General features: G+C 44.8%; 1 protein-coding gene and 1 long non-coding RNA gene across 4 annotated transcripts in view; both read left to right on the top strand.

The window, feature by feature from the left end:
- The first annotated feature begins 12,814 nt into the window (after positions 1-12,814).
- UPF1 (UPF1 RNA helicase and ATPase) overlaps positions 12,815-18,788 on the top strand; it is a 30,482-nt gene continuing 24,508 nt past the window's right edge. Inside the window, exon 1 of one of the 3 annotated variants that reach the window (XM_075902871.1) lies at positions 12,815-13,316. In XM_075902871.1, coding sequence (XP_075758986.1) covers positions 13,116-13,316 — 201 coding nt within the window. In that variant the 5' untranslated portion in view covers positions 12,815-13,115. The remainder of the gene's footprint in view (positions 13,317-18,788) is intronic. The other 2 variants (XM_075902873.1, XM_075902874.1) reach the window with 2 other exon arrangements.
- LOC142819015 (uncharacterized) lies at positions 13,339-14,141 on the top strand. Its single transcript, XR_012896701.1, has 2 exons — positions 13,339-14,020; positions 14,080-14,141. It is a non-coding gene; the product is annotated as an uncharacterized LOC142819015 (long non-coding RNA).

Genomic DNA, 18,788 nt, shown 5'->3' with positions numbered 1-18,788 from the left:
GACATGCACCCCTCTCTAGCTGTGCCTGCTGGAGCTGCAGTGATGATGAAGAGACGCTTCTCATCTGGCCCCAAGCTGTTGCGGTGAGAGAGGGCGAGAGCTGTCCTCTCTCTCCCCAGGGCATCCTGCACCCTGAACCCCTCCTCCCCCACCCCACCCCAGACCAAAGATTCAGACGAAGCCTGGACATTTTCATTTTCTTTTCCCAAACCCAAAAATTATCTAAAGACCCGAGCATATATGTGTGTATAAGTTGCTTTGCACCTGCACAGAGCTGTTCTCGGCTCACTGCTACGCTCATGTCCTTCTATGTCCCTCTTGTGGCGATGAAGTCGTACGGCAACATCTGCAATGTGGCTAAATTACTTACTTCGAACTGCAAAACGTGCTCCATTGCTGCTGCTGTTTCATGTTTCTGTCTTCAAGATTCTTTGAGAGTAAAATGTTCCCAGTATATTTTGACACAAAAACTTGATCCGTGTAATGAAAGATCAGGAAGTATCCGCTGTGCAGCAAAACATTCCAACAGGAAGGCTGTGCTTTCTTTTAGGTTAAAACAATGACTAATTAAAAGCAAAAATCAATTTGGATAACAAGAAAGAAGAGGAGACAGAAAGAGATGCCTAAACACAGAAATAAGAAGGACATCACAGAGATCACTGGTTATCACCGACAGCCCCCAGGTAAAACCCCTCCAGCGCGTCATTGACAGTCTACAACCCATCCTGGAAAACGATCCCTCACTCTCACAGGCCTTGAGAAACTGGCGAGTCCTCACCTACAGACAGCTCCTCAACCAGAAGCAAATACTCACCAGCAGCCACGCAATGCATCACAGAAACACTTACCCAGGAACCTATCCCTGCAAAAAACCCCACTGCCAACTCTGTCCACGTATCCACATGAATGACACCATCACAGGATCTAACCACATCAGTGGCTCATCCAGCTGCACCTCCTGTCACGTGATATATGCCATCATGCGCCAGCAATGCTCCTCTGCCATGGATATTGGCAGTCTCTGTGCCAAAGGATAAATGGACACAAATCAGACAATTCAGGAATGGTAAACACACAGAACCCTATAGGGTAGGGGTAGTGAACCTCAGGCCTGGGGGTCGGATGCACCCCCTGGCTTGCCTGGATCCTGCCCCTGAGGCTCAGCATTGGGGAGCCCGCGCTGGTGTTTCAGCCTCTCCATCACCCACCCACGGGGCTGGAACACACAAAATCTACTAGGCTAGGCCCCCCTAAGCTCTGGTGTGCGAGAGGTATATGGGGAGTGTCTTTTTACTTCTCAATCGGGGGCTTCTCTCTTTCTCCGTTGTGTGCATCCCCCAACTGATTTTTCTGTATGTCAGGGACCCCCCCCCAACCCAAAAAAGGTTCCCCACCCTAAAGTAGGGGAACACTTTATTGAAAGTAGCCATCCTTCTACAAAAGGATTTCAAACCGCGATTCCAAAGGGAGACAGGGAATTCATTTGCAAATTCAACACTATCAACTTAGGACTGAATAAGGCTCTCACCTAGTTAATGCATTACAAAGGCAATTTCACCTCTCTGGATAGTCACCTCTGCACACTAAGTGCTGTGAATGAGCCACTTCCACCCTGATTTGATTAGCCTCATTAATACAAGCAACTTCTTCCTTATATACCCCCCTGCTTCTGTCACTTCCACTTCAATTCATCTGATGAAGTAGATTTTAGCCACGAAAGCTAATGTCTTCATAAATCTGTTGGGCTACATCTAGACAGCGGGGCTATTTTGGGATACCGTAAATATCCCGAAATAGCAATTCCACGTTTTTAAACGCACCCATTATTTTGAAATAAGAGGTGCACTATTCCTGCGTCCTTGTAACCCTCGTTCCAGAAGGGTTAAGGGCCTTGTCAGAATAGCACTTTCTTTTGAAATAACCTTGCAATAAGCTATGCAATTTGCATAGCGCAAATTGCATCGCTTATTTCAAGGTCATGGTGTTGTGTAGATGGATCCTTAGTTTCTAAGGTGCTACAGGACTCGTTTTTCAGATACAGACTAATATGGACCCCCTCTCTGTGACATAGCAGAGAGAGAGAGAGAGAGAAAGAAGTTGAAGTTGTTAAATGTGCATGATAATTTATCACGTGACGCTGCCATTCCATAATTCTTTACATCATTTTTTATCATATGAATATCACTAACACAAATGCAGTGAGGGTGTGTGTGGAGTGCTCCCTGAAGGTGAGCGCCTGGATGGCTGCCCAGCAGAGATTCAGGTGCTGTCCAGCTGATTAGCAGAGTGCCCACCGCTGCTCATAGTGGACAGCATGTGTTTCTCTTGGTGGTGCACCTCCACACATTCCTCAGTGCACTTAACAAAATGTATTCCGCCCAAGGATGGAAAAACTTAGAGGGAATCTTGTGTGAGTATATGCACATGAACAAGAACATTCTAAATAAATACAAGGGCTTGTTTTCCGTTAAAAGCATTTTCGGAACAGAGCGTCTAGATTGGCACGGACGCTTTTCCGCAAAAGCACTTTTTGTGGAAAAGCGTCCGTGCCAATCTAGAGGTGCTTTTCCACAAAAAAGCCCTGATCACCATTTTTGCGATTGAGGCTTTTTTGCGGAAAACAAATCTGAGCTATCTACACTGGCCCTTTTGCGCAAAAGCTTTGCGCAAAAGGGACTTTTGCCTGAACGGGAGCAGAATAGTATTTCCGCAAGAAGCACTGATTTCTTACAGTAGGAAGTCAGTGCTTTTGTGGAAATTCAAGCGGCCAGTGTAGACAGCTGGCAAGTTTTTCCGGAAAAGCGGCTGATTTTCCAGAAAAACTGGCCAGTCTAGACACAGCCAAGGGGAAAATGGCAGCATCAGTTATAATGGAAAAACCACACATTCTAAGAAGCATAATAGCATACCTCTGGGGGTGGGGAGTAAGTACAGTTAAAGAAAGAGGGGGATGGGAGAAATTGAGACATCTGATGGAAAAAGCCTTTCCAGATTCTGGTTGCTGAAATGAATTGTTCGTCTTTTCTTGATGTAATTCTTGTCAAAAGTAGGACTATTTCCAAAGCCAAACCAGGTAGAAGAATTCAGAACCTTTACTTCCCTTCCTCACAAATGATCTCTGCAACATGCATTGCACAGTTTTTGTGACACAGATGTGTTCTGCTCCGTCCTATGTGCGCATCTGAATAGTGACTGTTTTGATGACACAATGGGAGAGGAAAAGCCGCACTGCTGTTAATAATCAGAACAGACAAAGGTATCTTCTGTAGCAATTTACCCTCTCTAACCTCCCCCTTTCCTGAACTACTTCAACCGATATCGGACATCTCTGTGATAGCATGCTGTTGCTAAGGGATGTTGCTAGGCATCATCATATACATAAATATGGATACTCAGTCTTTTGGATGGAGCTAACTTCAAACAGGAAACTGGAGCAGTACATGTGAATAACGAGTTATTTATCTTACTTTGCTTTGGTTTCTTAAAGTTCAGATAACAGAGGGGCCAAGAGGCAGTAAAAAGACCGGAGAAGCCCCAATTTAACCTCCAAATTATAAATAGCTTGTTAATATAACTGGTCCTCCCTGCCTGAAATGAAGATTGGAGCAGACACATACTCTCGTGGATGAGAATGAGAAACTGGAGACAATGTCCAAAAATGAGGGAGGACCAGTTATATTAACAAGCTATTTATGTAGCCACACGAGCAAATTAAAAGAAAGGGGGGTTCATATCTTTGCCTTCAGTATCATTTTCTCTAACTTCAGTTACACAATCGAGCACTTTCCACCCACAATTTATAATTAGCAAAGTGAAAGACAACAGTTACTTCTGATGGGACAGAGGTAAATGGACGTCTAAAAAGGGGAATGGAATGATATGGGCCAGTCTGAAATTCAGTCCTTTGGCATTAACAAAATAAAATGATAGTTCTCAAATGTTTATAAGGTAGCCTTCGCCCTCACCTCTCCCTTCTTTTGAGAACTCCCCCCTTGTAAATAGATGACCTCTCCTGATGGTCGTTCAGGTGAACAAGGGCACGTGCTTTGCATGATAATTCTATGGTCCCCTTGCCCTGAGCTGTTTGCATCCCAGATAAAATGGCTTGGATTCCCTGGCTCTCATTTCAAACAAGCAGTTTTGTTGCAATTTTTCACATTCATGTCTATTGGCTCGGAACATTCCACGTCACGGTGACACTTCCTGACACTGTCTCCACGGCGTGGAGTTTTCAGGGACCAATCAGCTTCTTCCTTTTTATAAACAGCTTGTTTTCTCTGAATGGGGGATGTTATCAAATCCCAGCATTCATGTGTCTTGGGAGTGGAATGTGTCAAGGCAAATCGTGTCAAAGCTGGCTATTCTGAAAGCGACTCACATCATTTGCACTCTAACAGATGAATGGTTGTATATACCACTTGTATAGCTGCAATCAACTGCATAGAAACACCTGTTTGGGGTACACACGGGGGAATCATAAACAAATTAAACCACCTTGCTCGCTCACTGAAGCATGCAATCAGCAAACATAAAACATCCTTTGCAACAACAAAAAAAGTCATCCATTTATGTTTCCTGCACAGTTCCATACTACTGAGTGCTGCATATAAAAAGTAGCTGACGATAATAGTGAAGAGCAATAACTTCTACAAAGATTGCACTCTAACTTTTCAGAGCTTTACTTTCCTTAAATTTATGTTGGGTGTGTAGCAATAAAGACTAAAGACTCAGTACGTTTTCTGCATGAACACAGAATTAAAAGATAAACTTATTGTTATTAGTGCAGTTGATCACCAAATAAATGCAGCCATGGAAAACACGAATGCAAAATCCCGGTTAATCAGTTAATTGGTTAAACATTAAGTTGGCCTAACGTTTAACCAGTTAACTGACTAAGTGGGATCCAGGCTGGGGACCACTCCTGCTTGCCTGGAGCAGCCTCAAGCCCTCAGGGCACCCTCCCCCAGTTCCGTGCTGTGGCTGGCTGCCAGCTTCCAGTTCTGTGTAGGGACTCGGGTTGCTTCCAGCTCCCAGCTTCCAGCTACCACTGGAGCAGCCCCTATTCAATGTGGGCCCATGTTCCCTGTGGACAGAGGCAGCTCTGGATGCTGGAGCAGCCCCTGCCTGTGGAGCACCCAGGCTCCCTGTGGACAGGGGCTGCTCTGGCCGAGAGCAACCTGTTTGCAGGGGTGGAGTGGTCCCCTGCCCTCAGCATGCAAGGAGCTGCTCCAGCTTCCACCGGGTACCAAATAACCAGGCAACATAACCCATTTAGGGTGCTGATTACTGGATAACCGATTAACCTTTCACGTCCCCAATGGAAATTCTACGCTGCAACCCACGGCCACGCTCTCATCTTCACTATGGCAGTGCTGCCCTGAGAGCACAGATCCACGCATGAATGCTCTATGGTTTGAGCAAAACTGCCCAATCATCCTATTATAGAAATCATAACCTGTAATTGTCACAGGCCACATCTTCACGTTCACAAAAATAGCAATGGCAGGCCCCTCTGGTCTACACAACTCAGGCGTGTCGATCAGCTTCTTGGTCAATGACCGGTTTGGTTTTGGTGGGCCTTGTCCATACAAAGTGAGCAGAACGTGCTCAAATACCTGGCTCACTATGGTTTACTCCTTGTTTGGCATTGGAGAGACTGAACCGGCTTTGAAGGGGTGGGGGGATGGAGAACCTCCCTAGCAGACCTCCCGTTTCAGCACCTTAGACAGCAGCCTGAGTTTGTAGGAGAACACAGCCCATGTTCATGTTCCCAATTCAGAAGTTGAACCAGCTGAAAAATTCACACTGTGTGTTTGTAGATGCCCCAATGTTGCTTCATCCTACTCGCATGCTTTGTGAACCAGATTTCTAAAGAACATCTCCCTCTTTCGGCTTCACCCTACTAACATCCTTTAGGGAATCCTGAGAAATGGATCATTCAGATTGTCCTGTAACACAGGTGAACTGATATATGTATAACATTTTGGGGATGACAACTTGCTTTTTTTGGACAACTGAACTGAGAATGATGGTCCATAGATCGGGACCTCTGTAGTTGGTGTCATTTGAAACTTTTGTTTTGCTTCAGAAATCACAACTTCCCCAAAAGGAAGACAAAGAACTGCCCTCCAAAATTTTAAAAAAGGATCTACAGAAAAATGAAGAGGCTATTGGTTTGCAATTAGGATGCAAAATCTTTCAAAACCTCTAGGTTACCAGTGAAGCAGCTCTGGGTTGATAATAAATTCATCATATTAATTGCTATCAATCAATGGATTATGGTTTTAATTTTGATGTATACAAATATTTATCTGTAAATATTTTTTCAATTTTTAACAATGCACATTTTCACATTTGTGCAAAAATATGGGTTGCAAGCATTTTTATCTGTTTAAATGTTCACAGTTTCAGGAAATTCTTGGGAATATCACACAGTAATTACTTAATGATAGCTGAGGTGGAGATGTAAACAGTTAAAGGTTTATAGTTGTTAAAACACAATTTGTCAACATCACATTTCAAAATATACCAAGTAAATATCTTGAGATCCAACTATAAAAACTTCTCAAAAGTATTTCTCTTACTTTGCCTCCCTGTACATTTTTATTATTGATAGAAATATTTTTTCAGTGGAGTGTATATGGTGAAATTGACATTTACCAACATTTACTGATAAAAAGCTAATCTTTTCAAACCCGTCTCTCTAAAAGGGATTGCTGATCTTGAATTCCTAGTGGCACCTTTTCTATATTATAAAACCACTTCCACAATTATTCTCTTTATTGGCAATTTCAGAGGAAACGGCAATGCTCTCAGTTTTTAATCGGTTCCCTCCAGAGTACAGCTGAGGTATATTACAGGGGAACAGCATGGAAGAAGCTTGCATGGCAATTTCCTAGGCCATGCCTGTTGTAGATAAAGAGAGTTTCAGTTTTCATTTCTGTTGGACTGCTGCCATTCACTAGAATAAAATTCATGATCATGTGGTGGGCAAACTCCTGGGAATAAGCCCAGACTGAGTCAGAGGGAGTGTATTTTACTCTCCTCTCTAAACTGGCTGAGCAATGTTTCTGTTAGTTTACGCATTTGTCACTAGGGATATTAAATATCGGTTAATTGAATAGTCGATTAACCTTATGAATTTTTATTGGTTACTTGACTGTTCTATAGTCCCACCTAGTACACTCTAGTCCCACTCCCAAAGAACCTCCTGCCAGTGCAGGCTGCTGCCTCTGTGTCAGAAGCAGCAGCACTGGGTGCCAGGTGGGAGCTGGTCCACGAGGAGAGCCATTTTAAAAACCAGCTCCCCTAGTGGACCAGCTGCCTGTTGCTCTGCGCAACAGAGGCAGCAGCATGGGGTGGCAGCAGACCCTGTCAGAGGGGAAAGGGGGGCGTGGAGCTCCTAGACCAGGTGCAAGCCAGAACTGAGCCTGGCTGCCTGTCCTCCTGGCTCCTAATACACTTTAAATGCAGAGCTGTAGCAAGGGTAGGTCCCGGACCTGGCATGAGCCAGAACTGAGCTGGGCTGCTGGCCAGCCTGCTAAAAAATGTACTTGCAAAGAAAGGAAGGGAATGTGTGTAGCCTTACAGCATTAACGTATATGCTTTTGCTTATCGGTTAATCAGTTGATTGACTACACTATTGCATCCCTACTTGTCACCAGCCTCCACTCTCTCCAGGCTCATATATATCCCCCTTACCCATGCTGTATTCACAGACACTTCTTTCATGAAAATCCAAGGAAGGCTACAACTATCCGGAGCTTCATGACTGAAATGGGGGTCAGGTCTAAAGAAATTTCAGGACCCGGATAATTGTGTGTCTGCTATTTCTGATGCATAGGTCAAGCCTGCTTTATTTCTCTCCTCTCTAGAATGGGGAAGTTGTAAACTATATAGAGAGGTACTGTAAGTATTTGGCAGTTCCCTTTCCCAATAACTCTATCGTTGTTATGCTTATAAGAATCACAAGGGATCTTTTTCAGGGGAAAAGGCAATACGCCGAGTTTATTGAGAATACAATAGAAAAGCAGTTAGCATACGCTTCATAAAGACAAGCCCACGCATATATACACACACACTGCCACACACACCCCGGTCCTGCAGATGGTGCATAGTTATCAGTCTGTTGTGGCTCAAGTCAGTCTTAGTGGCCAGGTAAAGCTGATTAAGTGAGGAGTCAGGTTTCTTCTGAGACTCCTCTCAGGCTTGGCTTGCTGGACTGAACCCGGAAATCCTAATGTGCAAAGGTCCCCACTTTATACATGTCAGTTCCAACTGGAGTCTGTGGGTTTTGCAGTGTCCTGCTGCAATTGTCCATACTTAAGAGGTGTCAATCTGTGTTTTCCAGAATTATACTTTGATGGTGATTGTCAAACTTCCCATCTTTGTCTCTCACTCGTGGGGATCTCTGCCTATCTCCACGATTCTCTCAATGCTGCTAATTCAATTCAGCCTCAGTCAGAATGGTGGTTTCCTGGGTATCTTCAAGATTTCCACTTCTTCTTGATCACCTGGGCATCTGTGATGACTGTCATGCTGACACACTTCCTCCATTCACACCAAACAATTGTGCGGAGTTTCAGACAAGATTAATAGTAACTAAAGGGACAGCAAAAAGAAAGGAATCTTCCACAACTTTTGTCATGCAGACAAGGAGTACAACTTAATTTGTAATGCTAACAGGACACAAGGCCTTACAGTAAACATCATCTAATCATGAGAAACTGGGTGAAATAGAAGCATACAGAACTTATAAGCAAGTCATTATACATCAAATCATTATGCATCATACTCATAGTTTTATAACCAGGGCTCGCTGAACCGCGGTGAGCCCCACTCGCCAGCTGCGCTGTCCGGCGATCTGCGCATGCACAGATCGTTCTATGCATGCGCAGATCGCCCAAACCCGGCTCTTCCCGGTTGCAATCTACTGCTTATAACCAATACTACAATATACATTTTTGCTATACTGTCATAGCGCACAAAACAGAAAGTACTTTAAAAGTCCTAGGTCATAGAAACCTGACGGTGTCATTTTAACACCTTTCTCCCTGGAAGATTAGAAATAGTGAGGTTATTAAAAAATCAAAAAGTCTGGTAGCACTTTAAAGACTAACAAAACATGTAGATGGTATCATGAGCTTTCGTGGGCACAGCCCACTTCTTCAGATGACTAGAGTGTTGGATGTCCAGAACCAAAAATAAATAAATAGAGAAGAAGGGAGCGGGACAGGGGGAGAGGAAAAAAATGGGAGGGGAGGAACAAAAAGAGGCAGTGAGTATAAAAATATCAAAGGGAAATCCGAGCTAGTATGTAACAGGCAAAACTGATAGTATATAAACACGTACCTAAAGACTGGATAGTTAAAAGAAGCAGATAAAAACCATTAGCTAACAATTAGAGAGGAAGAGTACTAACACCAGGTGAACTTACCTTTGAGACTTGAAGGACTCTAGTCCTGATTTTATATTTACACACAAGGGACTTCTCTTAATGACTGTGGGCTAAAAACACATCACTACTACCCCTCATTATTAAAAAAGACAGTGGCACAGCCGTGTGAAGGGATACTAGATAGCTCAAAGTCAAAACAAGCAAGTCCTTTTCCAGCTAAAGAATGGACTCAATAGAATCCTACATCTATAGACAGGCCAGCCCTTTGGAATCATAATGGCTTGATAAAACCGATCAAAGATTGTTTTAGCCTCAAACAGCTGAATTTGTTGCATCAGGAAATATATATATTTGTGATTTACAGACCTGGAAAACCATTCAACCAAATAGGAGAGAAGATCAAGAACTGCCCCAGCACAATACAAATGTCATTGGGCTAAGTCAAATGATTCTGGATGTCGACAGTTTAAACGGAAACCTACAGTGCATCCTGCTTCCTCACAGAAGCGTAGAAACTGAGGGTACGTCTAGACTACAGGCTTTTGTCGACAGAGGCTTTAACAGACACTGTCGACAAAGCCTCTGTCAACAAAGAGCATTTAGTCTACAGACAGTTCTGTCGACAAAGCAAGCCACTTTTTCGACAGAGTCCAAACGCTCTCTTTTGAAAAAGCACAGTGGGGATGCAACAGCACCTTTTGTCGACAGAACTCTGTCGACAAAAGGCGTTATTCCTCACAGAATGAGGTTTACCGCCGTCGACACAACTGCCGCGTTTTGTCAACTTACTGTCAACAGAACAAGTATAGTTTTGTTGACAAAAGTTCACTTTTGTCAACAAAACCCTGTAGTCTAGACACACCCTAAAGGTGAAAACAAACAAGCCATGTACGGGAAATAATAGCCCTTCCAACCACTCTAATTGCTTTTCTATGTTGGAGTAATGCATGATATTTCAAAGAGAAGGATGTTTCAAAGAGAGAGAAGGAGCAATTGGCCAAATTCCATCAACGCAAATATTTTATCAAAATCTGATGGACACTGGCAAACCTGGTCCATCTGTTTTCTTCTCCTACACTGGCAATGGGCAACTGAGGCTAGTGAGTGGGCCACATGAGTGGTCCTCCTTCATCTCAGTGGGCTCCAAGATTATCGTCACAAAGATGATCTCCCAAGATAGGGTAGTTTTGCTAACTGTGCTTGCATACCTAGAACTTGTACGGTGTGCCATTTGAACTGTAGCAGCAGTTAGGATGCAGAGGGAGCACACGGCTCTCCCAATGTTGTGGATAATAAGCACGCACCTCACTTCACATGCCCTTGCTTTATGTGCATTTCACTTTGGTAATACAGGTCGAACCTCTCAAATCTGGCAGGACTATGGATGCTACTGGACCAAAGAGCCCCCGAGGCCGGAGAGCGAGCCAGCCAGGAGTCCGCCAGCAGCTGGGGAGCCCCAGGTGAGCTGGCAGCAGATGGGCCAGTGGCGGCTGGCAAGCCCTGGCCCTGACAAGCCCCAGCCAGACTGACAGCAGTGGGGGTGGCAGCAGGGCAGAGAGCCCCATAGCCCAGAGGAGAGCCCAGGAGCAGGGTCGGCGCCAAGCAGGGGAGAGTTGACCTCCCTGGTCCAGAAAACTACCTGGTTCAGGATCGCTCAGGTCCCCAGGATGCTGGACCAGGGAGGTCCAACCTGTACCAGTAGAAAAAAAAAACCCTATGCGGATGGAAACCAGTGGGATCTGGCAACCCAGTGTATGGGCAAAGGTAAACAAAATGTCTCACAGGCCACCCCTAGAACCCTGATCGGCCAGAAGTTGCTCATCACTGTCTTACACTGAAACTACAAACATAGAGGTTAGATATAGAAGGAAACATATGTTCACTTTCCATAGCCATGAATACAAGTTTCAGGGTTGTGGGGAGGGAAGAGAAAAGGTTTAATGTGCTTGACATGCCTGTTTTGCCACAACTAACCTTAGAAAAATTCTGAATTTTGTGCTGGTAAAAATTGATGGGAACCCTAGAAATCAAAATCTTCTGTTTGTTTATCTCACCTACACCATAATTCTAATGTGCCTCAGTCTTACGTGGAAGGCCCTTTTTTAATGATGAGTAAAGATTTCAGTCTCCACAGTACATTTGATTATTAGCCTCCCCGTCCAGGCACAACTGTTAGCAATCAATCAATATAAATTAATAATAATAATAATAATACTTAACACTTCTCTATCACCTTCTGTCTGTCTCATGGTGTTTTAAAACATTAGTTAATACTCACACCTTTCTGTGATATGCATATTTCTATTCCTGGCAAAGGGAAACTGAGGCAGTGAGCTGGAAAATGAACCAAGTGTCCTACTTCCCACACTCTTGTTTAGCATCTACATCACACACGCTCTGATCTGGGAATGGAACCAGAGTCCTGGCCCCAAGTACCCCACTTTCACTACATCACAAATTGCACATGTGGCTTTTGAGATGTAAACAAGCATTCCCTAAAGATTGGCTTGAGACCCACCAAACTCATTTCAAATGGAGGCAACCATTGTGAATCCAGTGTTGGCCCGGAGTGACTGCGTAGCGACACAGAGACATGACATGCAGTCACTCTGGGCCCATGGTGGATTCAAAACAGTGACAGGAAGGTGAAAAGTCCCTTCCATGAACCAGAGGCAGCAGAGATTTCTGCTTGCTTTCTTCGCTGATAACACAGAACTTCCTCTCTCTTGGGGGAGAGAAGACAGCTATAGACCTTCCTCACCAACAGTGTGTGTGTGTGGGGGGGGGGGGGCGAGCTTGAGACCGGCACCCACCTACATGGAGGAAATTAAAGACCTCTCTCTCCCCACCAAGAGGGGAAGTTAGAGACTTTCACCTGTTTGTGTGGGAGACCTCCCACTCCCACCTATGGGGGAACTGGAGACCTCCCCCTCACTACTCATGGGGAGCAGTTAAGCGAGCGATCTCTCCCTCCCCCCCACCCCATGGGGTAGAGGCAGACTTCCCCTCCCCACATATGGGGGGCAGTGGTAGTCCTCCCCCTACCTCCCTGGGTGGCAGTGAAAGACCCCCCCCACACACACACACGTGTGCAATGGCAGATCTCCCCTCCCCTCCCCACCCCCACACCTGGGGGCCGTTGGAGACCTCCCTCCACTCCCCATGGGGGCAGTGCCCCCCCCATGTGGGGGCAGAGACCGCCCCTACCACTCCCTGTGGGGGGAGGGGGGGAGAGGACAACTGGCGGCCCCTCCCCTCACGGGAGCCTATGGTTACCTCCCACCTAGGACCCCGCCCCCGGGCCTTCCCTCCGCGCCCCCCCCCCCCCCCCCACCTGCCGCCGGGCATGCGTGCGTGCGTGCCTACGTCACGGCCCCACGCGTCCTGAGCGCGCGCCGCGTCCCCCCCCTCCTCCCTCCCCGTGCGTTCCGCGTCACCCCTGCTCCCTGGCCTGCCTGGCGCGCGGCGGTTCCCGGCCGGCCTGCTCCGCTCCCAGCGCCTCGGGCTTCGGCACCGCGGCGGACCCTCGCCCCCGCTTGATTCGGCTGCGTCCGGCCGCCCGGCCCGAAGAGGAGGGGCGGGGGGGGGAAGAGGGGCGGTTGCTTCGTTGGCGCCCGACGCGCCGCGCGGCCTGGTGCGCGCGGCCCATCCCGGCGCTCGCGTAGCGCGGTTGCCCGGCCGCCGTGAGGCGAGGCCCCGCCGGCCCCTCGCCGCCGCCATGAGCGTGGAGGCCTACGGCCCCAGCTCGCAGACGCTCACCTTCCTGGACACCGAGGAGGCCGAGCTGCTCGGCGCCGACACCCAGGGCTCCGAGTTCGAGTTCACCGACTTCACCCTCCCCAGCCAGACCCAGACCCCGCCCGGGCACGGCGGGCAGGGGCCGCCGGGGCAGGGGCCGCCCGGACAGATCGAGGCACAGGTGGGTCCGCGCTGGGGGGGGGGGGGATTCCCCTGAGGGAAGCCGCAGCAGCGCCCCGCGTGGGCAGGTGGCGTTCAGAGACCCCCCCCACACACACACTCAGCACGGGGGGGGGGGTTACTCTCTGCCTTCGCCTTAGCCCGGCACGTGCTGCCAGTGTAGGGGGGTGGGGGGCAGGGCTGGACCCGGTGCCCCTTCCTCTCTGAGAACACATGGCCGGGGGGGGGGGGGGCTGTAGAAGTGTCAGATTTCAGGGTTGCATCATGAGGAATGTGACTTCCTTCCGTGTTGTGGGTAGGAGCTGGCTTGAACCCCCCCCCCCCCCCCGTCTGCCTTTTGCTGCCTGTGGGGAACAGCACAATCCGCTGGCATGCCCCCCCCCCCCTTTCCAATTGGGCAACTTAGTTGTGATCAAATTCTGAAACACGTTGCATGGGGCTAATTCGTGTGGTGGTTTTTCCCTCTTCCTTGTTATCCATCTTTTCCCGTTGCATTGTGTGTGGTGGCTGGCACGTGTGTCCTATTCCTGTGAACCCCATTTGGGATTGAAGGTTGGAGACGATTAAAATGTAATAGACAATATTTTAAGGGAAATGTGGTAGCATTTGATATACCACTGAGCAATAGCCTTGTATAGTCCCTTCATATTAAAAAAGAAGGGAAACCAGGATTTTCTTGGAATAGTGAGTGTAAGAAAAGAGGAAGTTAAAAAAGAAGGGAAACCAGGATTCACTTGGAATAGTGAGTGTAAGAAAAGAGGAAGTTAAAAAAGAAGGGAAACCAGGATTTTCTTGGAATAGCGAGTGTAAGAAAAGAGGAAGTTAAGATGCATATACACGATGAAATATCATAAATGAAGGTAACCTGCATTTAAGCTTTATGACTCTGTGTGGCAGAAAATTTACATTGCTGTTTTTAAAGACATCTAAGCTTCATAGTTGCTATAATATTTAAAAAGATCACAGAATGTGTCAACTAGTCAACTGCATGGACAAGCAAATGCTGATATAATCCCAGTACCAACAATAGTTTGTAAACTATCTACTGATTAAAATGCAAATTAAAAGGTGAATTGAAGTGCTACTAAGTTTAAGATCCCAGTTCAAGAATATCGTGTGTGCTTTCATTTCTCCATTTACTTATGAAGACTTGTATTCAGAGTTCTGTCCTCTCCAAAAGTTGATAGCTGCATAAAGACAGAATCAGGGATGCAATTACCTGAGCTGTTCGTAATGTTGTCTATTGTAAGAGAGAGACAGACTCCTGAGCTCAAGTCTGGCAGTAGAAAGGATTCTTGGTTCATCTTCATTGGTCTCTTTACTTGGTGCACTCTGATATCAACCTCAGTAAAAACTAGGGATGTGAAAGGTTAACCAATAAGCATCCCACTTGATGCTTAGCAGTTCTGGTTAACTAGTGGGGAGTGGAGCAGCTCACTGCCCCTCCCTCCCCCCAGCAGGGGCTGCTTAAGTGGGCTTGGGCCCATCGCAGGCAGAGGCTGTTCTGGCCACCCACCGCAGCCCCTGCCCATGATGAGCTCTGCTTGCAGTGGGGAGGCTGCTCCAGCGGGATTGGGCTAAAACGTGCCCCCCATCCTCTCTTTAATCAGTTACGTTCCTAGTGAAAACTCATGTTGCATATGCCTAGACAGAGGACTTATTTAAAATAGAAGCTTAACAAATAAGAGGGGAAACGTTGCCATCTGATCCACATGCTGGAGAGAGCCATACTAACAACATGTATAGACCTCCTGAAAGTCTTTGGCAATCTTAGCACCCTAAGACTCCTGTCTGTAGATTAATATCAAATACAATTTCCTTTAAATATGTGGTCTGAAAGGAAAACAAATATAGAAGTTAAAAACTATGTACAGTGTATTTAGAGCTTTTATAATAATAAAATCTATTGCTATCCTGTGGGAAAAAAATTGGTTTTATATCTCTATCAAACTGCTGAAACAATTTCTTTCAGAAACTTTTGCAAGTTGTCATATTCTTCTTGATACTCCTGTTGCCTCCTTGTTTCACAACCTGATTTTCTTTAGATGTTTAGATAATGTTCCTTTTGAACCGCAGTATAGCAAGAACTATAGATTTCCTTAGTTTTCCTAACCTTGTTACATAGCTGTCTAGTCTTGTACATTTTAGCAGACTCATCTTGGGTTTTGGGGAACATTTTGCTGCCTTAAAAAGCTACATAAATTTGTACTCTGCAAGAGAAGTAACTAAAAATAAAACTTTTTACAAGGCCTGACAGATGATCACCTTTAAGTATTATTTCCATACCATTAAATCCAGTTTAATCTTTTATTTTTAAATGTATGCACATTGTTTATTTGCTATGGATTAATGTTCAGATGTCTCAAATTCCTAGATGTTATGAGGAGAGAGTTAGATATGGTTCTTTTGCCTGCTCTTCTAACAAAGTGTAAGCAATTGATTCTTCTCTATATCAGAGCTTTTTTCCGCTAATGTACATTAAACCAGGAACTTAAGTGTTTGTCAGAATCAGTTGGTGTCCCATCACTGACAAAAGTATTAGGGGTCAGCAGTGTGAAAGTAATGACCATACTATTTCTTCTCACCAAAAATCAGCTGACTGAGCCATTCACCTGCAGCTCTTGCTTAATTGGTCTTTTTAGCTGCACAGTGATGTTTCTGATCATGTCACTACCACTTCTGTTTGCTGTCTTACCCCTGTTGAAGAACAAACAAGTTGTAAGAAACATTTTCCCGCTCTTCACAGCATTTTTAAGAGTACCATTTGCATTTGTGATATTGAAGTTGAATGTAGAAAAGGTGCAGTTTCTTTTGTGTGCTAAACTGATTGAGCGACCCCATCCGAAAAGAATGATGGTCCAGTGGTTAGGACTTTAGCGTAGGAGATTTGGATACAATTCTCTGCTTCCCTTGTGACCTTGGGCAAGCCAATTAGCCTTTCTGTCCATTTCCAATCTTTAAAATGGGGAATAATAATTATGCCTTGCCTTACAACCTCACAGCGGTGTTTTGAGGATAAACATTAAAGATTGGAGTCTTCTCATACTGCAGTAATGGGGGCCATGTAAGTACCTGTAGTAGAAAAGTAGTGTGCCTTGTCTACACTATTTTAAAAATATGCATACAGGTTTTAGTTAATATTAAACCTTATAATATGCTAGATTGACAAAGCCCAAATGTCCTTGAATTATTCATGCAAGTAGCATTACTGGTACAAGACTTGTGCATCTTATTGAGAAATCATGGTTTAACTGCTATTGTTATCCTCTTCCATCCTCCCTTGTCTCTCTTGTGATCTTCATTTTCTGTATCATGTTAAATTTAAATTGTGGTGTTTGAGGTTCTGTTTTGATCCTGGCACATTTCTGGGAGCTTAAAAAATAAAAACTTGTGATGCTACCGTATAGGGATGCATGAATTTAACTGGTTAACTGATAAGCATTAGCTTATCGGTGAACCTTACTGGCTAAACTCCCAGGAGTCTGTGGAGCCAGCTGCCACTGGGAGCCTGCGGGGCTGACAGCCTTCAGAGTGTTTAACTATGTAACCAATTGAATTTAAATCGGTTACACAGTTAGGGTTTTATTTAAATTTTTACATCTCTTCTTCAGTACACTGTCTTGTTCTAGAGATAATTGTGCAATGCTGAAAAGGTTATTGCACCTTATACATAGCCTGTAGCCTGAAATAAACCATTTATATGAATACTGGAAGAGTTCTGTACACAGGAGGCCCCCGCTTTATGACCTTTTCCATAAGTGCGAAAGGGGCTGAAATCCCCTTACTTATGTCCCCAGCTTGAGTAACGACGCCCTCCCCCACTTGTGATGCTATCCCAATAATGTTGCAAATTGGGGGCAGCCTGTACTTGTTTAAATGATTAGTGTTTATCCCACTGTAGCTTTAAGCATGGCACCTATCTTATAAGTGGAAGGACAATAAGGCTATGTCTAGACTGCACTGCTTTTCTGGGATACCAGAGGTATCCCAGAAAAGCAATGCCACGTCCAAGGAACATGTCTGCTTTTTCAGAAAAATTTTCAAAAAAGCTGATCCACTAGTTTGCCATCCCTGTAAACCTCGTTTTATAAGGAATAAGGGATGTGGGAAAAGATCCACAATTTGTGTATCTTTTTGTGGTTTAACTCTGCAGTCTAGACTTATCCAAGTGGATACATTTATGTGGCTGCCTATATGCAGATCGTGGAATTGCCCGACATTGTTTTCTTTCAGAAATTGGAACTGTGCTTCCATAATATTTTGTTATCGCTGACTTTAGAAGTAATAATATATTTGTGTCCTGAGCCTGATAAAGTATTTTTTGTTGCTGATGAGTTTTGCAAGGGAAGAGAACAAAAATGCTGAACCACAGGCCAACTCTTTTGTGGTGTCAGTATTTTTATTAGCTTAGCCCTGGTCTTTCAAAATGTTTGTTATTAGTGTGCTTATCTAATTTTTTAAGATGAGCACAAGACCTCTTTAATAAACATTTGTTGTGCTGGATCATTAACTAGGTTGTACATAGGCTAAAATTACATGGTTTTAAACAATAGTTGACTCACTTCCTTATTACTTGCCTGCCAAGCCCTGAGCTAGGCTATTGATTGTACTAGCAACAGGTGACATCACGCACACCTAAAGTTCTGAAAGGATGGAAGTTCCATATGTTATATTGGGTGTAGCTGATGTGCCGTATTCCTACTGCAATTGACCACAACTGTGAACTCACCTTTTAGCTGATGAAATCCTTTTAATTTCACTCATTTAAAAAAAAAGGAAAACCTGCACATTTCCCCAGAAGCTAATTGCCCACTTTGATGTCTAAGTTTATGTAACCATACAAACAGTTTGACAGACAAGGCAGCTTTTTTTAATTTAGGCCATTTACATTCAAAGTGCACTTGGAGGTGCTCAGTATCTGTACTTGTAAAATTTCGGATTTGAAGATCTGAATACCTTTTTGTCATGTTTCATGATCAGTTAATGATATTTTACAATTGCAAAACTGCACTATATATTTAAGGAAGTTACCCATTATTGTCTTTCTGTGTCTTCCAGGGATCTGTTGTGAAGTCATTTAGTGGATAAAGTTTTCCTTCCCTTTGAAGTCAGTCCAGAGTACTGTTGTTAGGTATTGCAGTCCCTGTGGTCTCTGGAATTGTTCTTTTCTCTATCAACCTTGATTCCTCAGCAGCAGCACTCTTTAAACCTCTAGGCTGACTACAGATCTTTTAAATAAAAGCAATATGTTGAGTAGATAGTTACACTAAAGATTCATACTCTTCCATTGGTTGAGTGCTTGGCACTGTGCCTCATACCTTACCTGATGCAAATTAGAATGCACAAACACTTGCAAACTAAAAATGTATTTTATAAATTAGAACTGAATATCTTTTGAGATTAACTCTGGAATTGGGTGTTAACTTTAGGATACTTGGATATCTAGATCAGAAGCATGCAGTGCAGCAGATGT

Source organism: Pelodiscus sinensis, chromosome 19 (genome assembly GCF_049634645.1).
Source record: "Pelodiscus sinensis isolate JC-2024 chromosome 19, ASM4963464v1, whole genome shotgun sequence".
Classification (NCBI taxonomy): Eukaryota; Metazoa; Chordata; order Testudines; family Trionychidae; genus Pelodiscus; species Pelodiscus sinensis.
Note: the sequence above shows the minus strand (reverse complement) of the source record. Positions and strands in the feature narration are given on the sequence as shown.